The sequence below is a fragment of the Strix uralensis genome, chromosome 4, assembly GCF_047716275.1.
Source record: "Strix uralensis isolate ZFMK-TIS-50842 chromosome 4, bStrUra1, whole genome shotgun sequence".
Classification (NCBI taxonomy): Eukaryota; Metazoa; Chordata; class Aves; order Strigiformes; family Strigidae; genus Strix; species Strix uralensis.
Window position 1 is genome coordinate 129,808,377 of NC_133975.1, and position 8,751 is coordinate 129,817,127.

The 8,751-nt window shown below is 58.7% G+C and overlaps 1 protein-coding gene across 2 annotated transcripts; it reads right to left on the reverse strand.

The window, feature by feature from the left end:
- Window positions 1-2,352: 2,352 nt before the first annotated feature.
- Window positions 2,353-7,227, reverse strand: PTGER2 (prostaglandin E receptor 2). Of its 2 annotated transcripts, XR_012629002.1 has the most exons (3): window positions 6,376-7,227; window positions 3,711-4,069; window positions 2,353-3,172 (listed from the first exon to the last, which is right to left on the reverse strand). XR_012629002.1 is itself a non-coding variant. In XM_074869202.1 (2 exons), the coding sequence occupies exons 1-2, from the start codon at window positions 7,225-7,227 to the stop codon at window positions 3,824-3,826; spliced, it is 1,098 nt and encodes a 365-aa protein (XP_074725303.1). In that variant the 3' UTR covers window positions 3,525-3,823. The 2 variants fall into 2 exon arrangements, 1 of the variants encoding a protein (XP_074725303.1); XM_074869202.1 differs by lacking the exon at window positions 2,353-3,172 and having other exon boundaries at window positions 3,525-4,069.
- Between the last annotated feature and the right edge of the window lie 1,524 nt (window positions 7,228-8,751).

Consider the following 8,751-nt stretch of genomic DNA (forward strand, 5'->3'; position numbering starts at 1 on the left):
CTCTACTCCAAAAAATGCCCTTTTTCCCCAAAACGCTGCATTGCATCACCATCATTTCCCACCCAAACCATGCCCCACTGCCTGGAGCCTTCATGTTTTTATTTTTAAGGGACACAGCTCAGAGGAGAGGCAGACACTGGCCTCCCCGCTGTCATGGGGCGCAACTCGGAGCCACCCCTGGGCTGCTCCGTCCGACTGGGGAGGGTCCCAATCCCCCCAGTCCCACTCCTTCTGGCAGCTGCAGAAAGTCCCTCTCCATTTTTAAGAGGTCTGGTGGGCAGCAGGTGCCATCCCTTGTCCCCAGGGGCTGGCTTCTCCCTTGCTCCTCTTCATCAGCTTGATTTCCAGACGGAAATGCAGACGTAAAGACCTGCCTGGCACTTTCTTGCATCAGCGGGTTTCCGGTATGGAAATAAAAAATCATTAAGGGTCAGCACAGACAACAAAATGACACTTCAGCATCTTGTGTTTAAGCCAAGCAGACGTCAATTGAGCTGAAGAGAGTCAAATTAATTTGGCTTTTGTAATGGCTCCTGAATGATGCTAATAAAACCAGTGTTTTGTGGCAGCTTATGGCTCAGGATACAGAGAGATTCATGGCCCTCCTTGTCCTCTCAGAGCTCTAATTAAGGCCCTTTTCTCATCTGAAAGAAGGAGCAGGAGGGCTGATTGCTTTTTTTGTTTTCTGGGCTTGAGGGGGGCAGCAGCAAAAGGGGGTAACCCATGGCCAGTGGGCTCAGATGTTGGGCCCAGCCAGCACACCCCGCTGGGGGGCTGAGACCACATCCCTCCCTGAGGAGCGGCGTGTAGAGGGGTCCCCAAGCAGAGCAGTGTCCCACATCTCCAGGCAGGGGACCCATCTCTGCAGGATGCATCACTGCAGAGCCACTTGGCTCTCAAGAGAATTCCTCGTCTTGCATGCACCAAGCCTCTCCCCGGCTCACAACTCATTTCTCTTTTTTATTTTTGCATTAAATTTCAGCCAAATCATTTCCTTGACCCCCTTCTTGCCAGGATTTCTGTCCCTCACTGGGGACAGCTCGCATGAGAGTGACTCCACTGTAGCATTACCCTGCGAAAAGCAGATCCCAGCAGGCTGGATGCTGGGAGGTTGTCTCCTAGCCCTGCATTTCCTGATGAGGAGCCATAAAACCTCCAAAAAAAACAAGCAGCCAGCAATTAGCGGTCAGGAGCCGAGCTGGTGGCCAGCAGGAGCGGAGCTTCACCGTGAGAGCCGCAGGGAGCATCCCACCGTCGGGCTGTCCCCTGTGCTGCCACGGATGGCCCTGGGTCCTCTTCCCACCGCTGTCACACACCTCGGCAGGCCGGTCTCTGCGGGATGTGACCCCCCCCCTGCCATTTCCAAGCTTTTGGGGTTTTTTAAAATTTTATTCCCATTTTTGCATGCCGGGCAGCCTTTCCCCCTGGTTTAGAAGAAGATTAGGCAACTGGTCCTGAAATACCAGCATGAGCAGCCAGGTCACGACCATCCAGACAAACAAAGCACGTGGACCCACGGCTCTTCCCACAGTTTGTGGCTCCTTTTCAAGCCAAGCACCCGCTGAGATACAATGGGGTGTGCCGAGCCCTGAACCCAGAAAGTGTCTTTGCTGCTGCTGCCTGCACAGCTGGGGAAAAAATTGGGGAGGGGGTGACCTCTGAGCAGCGGGTGGGAGTCAGCCAAATCTGGACACCCCAGGCTCAGCGACAGGGTTAATGACTTAATTGCACCGGTTACGTGACAGTGTGGGGAGCACCCCCGCTGCAGCCCTGTGTACTGGGCACATCTTACAACCCTCCCCCTGAAACCCCCACTCGAAATTCCTCCCCCCGAAACCCCCCAGCCACAGGGCGCTGCCAGAATCCCGCCGGCGGGGCTTGAGCAATAGCAGCCCATGCCTGACATCTGCCCACGCACATTTCGGAGGCCAGTAAACTTCCTGTGGATATTGGCTGCCTGACAGAAGTGACATAAATTCTGCCTTTTTTTAGGGTGGGTATTTATTTTTTTTTTGGTATTTTGATAACAGGTAGGAACTTTGCCTGCCTCTCCCTGGCTTCAGGATATACAAGTTTTAGGGAAGAGCTCGGAGGTGGGGGTATTTCTGTAGCTCAGGTGCCAGGTTGCAGAAGGCAAAAATGTCATCATGCATCTATAAAACACGGGGTTTTTTCACTTTTTAGGAAATTGGAGGCATGCGATTCCCCTCCCAGCTTCCCCTCCTGCCCTCTCCCCCCACCCCTGAGGCTTCACCCCACCGAAGCTCCAGGCAGGTGACACGTTTCCTCCAGGAGCCAGATCTACCCTGAGGTGTGTCTGAAGCACAAACCCACACATGATCCAACAGGCTCCTTTGAAAGACATTTATTATTTAAATAATAATTATTTTTTTTTTTTACATCACCACAACTAATGAACCGCAGAAAAGCTCCAAATCTCAGCACCTTCGGGCTTTCTGAGCAGAGCTGCAGCTCTCAGATGGACAACGAGACACCCCACTGGGAACAGCACAATGACACTGTGTGTGTTGGACACTGCACAAACAGGAGCCACGACACCTGCCCCCCAGCAACCCCTAACAGCAGCGATGGCCTTGGGACAAACCCGGCTCGCCCGCAGGGTCAGATGCTCCTTACCCTGATGGGGACCAGCCCCAAGCCCCGAAGAGCAACAGGGATCCCACAAAACAAAATAGCAGAGCTGCAGGACACTGCCCGACGGGGCAGGATTGATGACCTGGATGTTTCTGCGCTTGTTTTTTTTTGTTTTGTTGGGTTTTTTGAGTTTTGGGTTTTTTTTCAAATACGACCTCTAAGGAAGTGATGCCCATGAGCAGGTTTGTCCCAGGCCAGCGGGAGGGCACTTTGCCGGGCAGCCCGGGAGGATGTGCCCTCCTCTGTGCCAACCCAAACCCCATCAGCAGCATCACCCTGGACATGGGTAAAGTGCACAGCTGTGATCAAAACCTCTCGTTACCTGGTTGGGCTCTTTATTTCCTTTGTCGGCTCCTGCACAAACTACAGGGCAAAGAAAATTGCAAACTGGGTGCTCAGGAGGGGCCACGCAGCTCTGCTGCCATCACAGCGCAAGGGAAATGCCACAATTTGGCTTTTTTTCTGCCCTGGTGCCCCTCAGACATGCTGGACTGGCGTCCACTGGAGCCTAAAATCTCTGGAGTGGGGGACAGACAGACAAACACATGCACACAGACCTGATAAAGTGCATTTCCTTAGGCAACCAGCCTACCAAATAAAGGGGAATATTTGGGGATACACTGCTCCCTCCCTCTCCTACCCAATCCCTATGGACCTGGGGGCAGACAGGGGTGCTCACAGCAACAGTGGCTGCCCAGCCCCGTCTCCAGGACCCATACCCCTGCCTGCACACTGCCTTCAGCCCAAAACAACCGCGGGAACCTTGCTGGGAAGCACACCAGCAGGAAGCTCTGCTCCCCGACACCCCCCCCCAGCAGTAGTGTTATTGTAAAACCCCCCCATGCTTCACCCCCCCGACCCTCCCGCAGCATGGCTGAACGCAGCCTGCACCCTTCGCCGGGTGGGAGCAGCCCCATCTGAAGGTGACAGCGATATCCAGGTACTCATCAGCCCTTCTGATCTTGTCCCACTGGATTTTTTGCCCTCTGAGAGACCTCACTGGCTTTCCAGGGGCTTCCCAGACACATGATGACACTTGGCCAGGCCACCCGTACCTGGCCCACCCTGCAGCAGATACGTCTCTTTATGGGCCATAAGGCAGAGCTCTGTGAACATCTGTCAGGGCCGTGCTTCACCTCACAGATGTCTCCTGGACTGGCCGATGGAGCTACGGCCCACAGGGATCCAGCTGTGTTGCCAGTTTTGTCTTTGCGGGGGACGGAGTCTGTCTGTCCTGGCTCGTGGGGGTCACCTGGCAGCACAGCGCCGAGCGCATGAACCGCAGGACCGGCGGCCTCAGGATGGCAAAGACCCAAGGGTCGACGATGGAATTAATAGAGAGAAATCTCAGGGCTAGGAGGTCCCAGTCGTGGTTGTCCTCTTCCTCTCTGAACTTGTTCACGTAGGCACGGATCTGTAAAACACAGCGGTGAGAAATAACGTTAGGTTTGGGCTCCCAGGATCCTGCCCCCGGGAAGTTTTTTGGGGAGATTTGGGCTGTCACAGCACACTTGCTGCCTCCATTGGTTTAAATTAACTTCTTGCTAACGAAAGCCAGACCTGTGCTCTGCTCTCAACACGCCGCAAGGCTTCATTTAGTCCTAACGCAATTAAGCCAGCAGCTGCTTAAGTGGTGGGTCTCACCTGGAAAAGCGCGCGGGACGAATAAACGTGTGAGATGGAGGGGATGCGGGGTGCTGGACCGCTCCAGTCCTTCCTGTGACGTGCTGACTCATAGCAGCTTACGGGGCTTCCTGGAATGGTGACTCAGCACTCCTTACTCATACGGGTCAAATCGCCACCCCCTCGCTTCGGGGGAGAGGGGATACTTGGATGGGGATGGGAGTTGGGGTGTGGGAGGCATGAGCATCCCTCCTCTGGTTGGGATTTGTTGGGTACCACCCAGGGATGGCGCATCCTGGGGCACGAGGTGGCTGCTGAAAGCGCAGCGCTTCCAGGGGCTGCCCCAGGATTTTTTTGGGAAGGATTTTGCGGTGCTGTGGCCTGATGCTCGCTGGGTTCACGTGCCCGGGCTGCTCCTCGCAGGGTGGCGGCTGTGGGCAGCCCCAACCAGAAGAGAAAGTGTCACACTAAAGAGGCACCAGCAAGCGTTCTGCAGCTCGGTTTGAGACGCTGCCAAAATGCAGCCCAAACCCAACCCCACATGGGAGCCGAGCAGTGGGAAAAGCAAAGCTGTGCTTCTGGATAAGACTATATCTGCTACAGGGTCCCCACCAGCGGCACTTTCCCAACCCATCAGCCCCAAGCAGACCCACAGGGCCCCGCCCACATGTCCCCACCAAGAGGTGTCACTTCGTAACAACCACAGCACCCAAGCCTGGGCTTTTTCGGGACACGAGGCGAGCTGCCCATCATGTGTGGGCCTATTGACAGGAGCTGAGGCGTCTCTCAGGATGTTGAGTCTGGCTCCTGGGATGCTTGCGAGCATCCGGACATTACTGCTTTGTCTTTTCTCTGTCTTAAAACCCAGGCAGCCTGGCTCAGCTACAGCCTGTGGTTATTTTCTTTTCCCTTGGGAAAAGAAAGGGAGCACGAAGGGAAGGTAGCATCTATTTAACTCCATGAGCACAAAATTAGCGCTGGCTGTGCTCCCAACCTTGGTGGGGCTTGTTTCTAATGGGAACAAAATGACCTCCCACAGCAGCGGGCTCGCACACACGGGCAGGGGACTCGAGTGGCTTGAGGTGCTCCAGGCTCCACAATGCTGCTGGTGTGGATGGATGAAAAATGGCCCTTTTGTGGGGAGAGTCAGGGGACACTCCCTCCACTTCCTCACTTGGCTGTGGTGGTTCGACCCCGTATTTCTGCTGGAAGCCTCGCGCATGGACAGAGCATGGGAGGCAGGAATGACCCTTAGGATGAGGGATGCTGAGGCCCATGTGCTGGATCTCCGTTCCCAGCAATCACCCATCTCCATGCCTGCATCCCAGTGTTACAGAGCAGTGGAAACCTCTGTCTAACGATGAGGTCGGTGCTGCCTGCCCACATCTCCAGCTCCATCCTTCCCTCTTGCCACAGAAATCTGGGATAACACTGCCCACCCAGCACAGATACCCACTGTCTCCAGCCCAGCAGCATCTCCTTCATCCCCATCTTTGGATTTCTGATTTATTCCTCTCCACCATGAGTGCCCAGCTCCCAGGAACTGCAGTGATGCTGTGTGGTCCAGGAGAACCCTAACCCAGAGCCTGCCTGAGCCACACTGCCTGGCCTCAGAGCCTCTGCGGGATGGGAGGGCACCTCTGCTCCTGTCACCCCATCTTCCTGTCACCCCATCCTCCTGCCACCCTGTCGTCCTGCCACCCCATCCTCCTGCCACCCTGTCGTCCTGCAACCTCATCCTGTCACCCCATCCTCCTACCACCCTGTCATCCTGTCACCTCAACCTCCTGCCACCCTGTCATCCCATCACCTCATCCTCCTGCCACCTCACCCTCTTGCCACCCCATCCTCCTGCCACCCCATCCTCCTTCTGGCATTGGGGATATGGGGGATAATTTTCCCAGTTCCCCAGTGGATGTGCAAATTGCCTAGAATTTGTGGCAGAGCGGGGGTCCCCCAAGCTTCAGGAGGAGCTAAGCTTTGACCACAGCCTTTGAGGTTTGGGCAGTGGTGGGGAAAAGCCTTATAAAGGGACGGAGAGAAACAGGGGTGCTGGGGAGAGGGACCCCACCCCAGGGAAGAGGCGGCCACACTCACCGTGAACGGCAGGGAGCAGATGACGAAGGTGATGGTCATGATGGAGAGGAGAAGGAGATGGTCAATCTCCTCGGCCATGGAGAACATGCGCCGGCCGCAGCCGCCGGCCGCCCGGGGCTGCTCGAGTGAGGCCATCCGGCGGGTCTTCTGCCCGCGGCGGTGCATGCGAGCCAGGTTGACGATGACACTGAGGTTGCAGAGCAGCACGGAGAGGATGAGGAAGAGGAGCAGGGTGGCATAGAGAAGTGAGAAGGTGACATCCAACCCGGACACCTCCCTGCCGCCGTTGTCCTGGAGGTAGTCCAGGTGCATCTGGATGAAGCACCAAGTGCCGGGGCAATACTGGACGTACTGCCCGAAGCCCACCAGCGGCAAGGAGCAGAAGGCGGCGGAGAAGGTGTAGATGGCGGGCAGGGCCACCAAACCCGTGCGGGGGCTGAGAAAGCGCTCATAGAAGTAAGGCCGCCCCAGGGCCAGGCATCGCTCCAGCGCCATGGCGAAGAGGATGAGCATGGTGGCGAGGCCGAAGAAGCTCATGGCGAAGCCGAAGTAGAGGCAGATGTGTCCTCCTTGAGCCAGGGCGGTCAGCGTGCGGTTGCGGTGATAGGAGGCCAGGACGAAGGGGCTAACGGAGCAGGTGCCCAGCAGGTCGGTGACCACCAGGGCCAGCACCAGGACGTGGAAAAGGGAGGGAGGGCGGGGGCGGGGGCCACGGCGGCAGCGCAGGAGTAGCCCCAAAGCCAGGAGGTTGCCCAGGAGCCCGGCCGAGAACATCACGGCGCTGATCAGCGGGCGGGCCCCGGCCGGCAGCGCTCCGCCGCGCTCGCACAGCCCCGGGCCCGTCCCGTTCATCCCGCCGCCGCCGCACGACTGCGCCGCCGGCACCGCCCGCCCCGCCGGCACCGCCCTCCGCCCTGCCCACCCCCTCCTCACCCCCAACCCTCCCCCGGACCGCCCCGCGCCGCGCCGGGGTGTCCCCCTCCACCCCGGTCCCCCACCGGACCCCCCCGCACCGATGGCTCCGGTACCGGGGCGGGAGTCCCGGGGCGGGTCCGGGAGCCCCTACGCGACGCTCGCCCCGGTGCCGGGCCGGGAGCCCCGCACATGGCCAGCCCCGGTGGCGGGCCAGCAGTCCCGGTGCCGCTCCGGGATCTCCGAGCGGGCAGCGAGCCCCGGTGCTGGTCCGAGAACCCCGATGATGAGCCCCGGTGCCGTCTCTGCCGGGCTGGTATGCGGTGGGCTACCAGAAGTCCCGGTAATGGGCACGTCCCAGTGCGGCTCTAGGAGCACCTCTCATGGCCAGCCCCGGTGCCGGGCCAGCAGTCCCGGTATCAGACCAGGAGTCCCGGTGCGGCTCCAGGAGCCCCGAGGCACAGTCAGTCCCGGCGCCGGTACAGGACCCTGTCTCATGGCCAGCCCTGGTGCTGGTCCAGGAGTCCCGGTACCGGGCCAGGAGTCCCGGTGCGGCTCCGGGAGCCCCGAGGCACTGTCAAACCCCATCCTGAGAGTCCCAAAACCAGGCCAGTAGCCCCGCGCACAGCCAGTCCCCGTGGCCATTTAGGAGTCCTGCTGCTTCTCCGGGAACGCTGGGCTAGCCCCGGTGCCGCGTCGGTAGCCCCGGTGCTGCTACAGGAGTCCCAACAGTGGGCTAACTTCAATGCTAATGTGGGAGCCCAACAGCATGGCCAGCCCCAGTGCTGAACCAGGAGTCCTGGTGCTGCTCCAGGAGCCCTGGGCAGGCAGTGAGCCCCAGTGATGGTCCAAGAACTCCAGTGATGAGCCCCGGTGATGGTCCACAAACCCCAGTGATGAGCCCCAGTGCCGTCTCTGCCAGCCTGATGCAGGGTGGGCTACTGGGGAGCCCCAGCTAAGCTGGGTCTGTGTGGGTGTGTTCCCCACAGCCCCAGAGGCACCCACAGAGCCCCAGAGCCCACAGAGAACACCCTACCCCATGGGCCAGCCCCACACCACGTCCCCACTGCCCCTCTGTCCTATATGTCATCAGGGTTCCCCGTGGGCGTGCAGCCTGCAGCCGGTGTCTGGTCATGAGTGGGGTGTGGGGGGGACATCAGAGGGAACCCCTCTTCCCCCTGCAAGCCTAGCTGAGTGCGGCTTATATCTGCCCTAAATACCAGCTCCAGGAAAGCTGGTATTTATCTGCTGCTGGGGCTTTGGGCTCCACAGCCAGCACAGGAAGCTCTCGCTGTTGCATAGTATTTCCCCACCCTGATCTTCTCCGCACCTTGCTGAGAGAAAAGCTTTGGTCTCTGAGCTGGGATCCGGCTCAGCAGGGGGCCAGGCAGGGCTCAGGTACGCTCCTTCATCTGTGACCTAACGCAAAACTGTCCTCGCAATGTGCTTTGCTCCCCCCAAACC

Bases quoted from the DNA above. Each gene is read 5' to 3' on its own strand.
- PTGER2 (XM_074869202.1), bottom strand. From the start codon at position 7,227: ATGAACGGGACGGGCCCGGGGCTGTGCGAGCGCGGCGGAGCGCTGCCG. The intron at 4,070-6,375 runs GTGAGTGTGGCC...TGTGTTTTACAG, and splicing joins TCTGCTCCCTGCCGTTCACG to ATCCGTGCCTACGTGAACAA.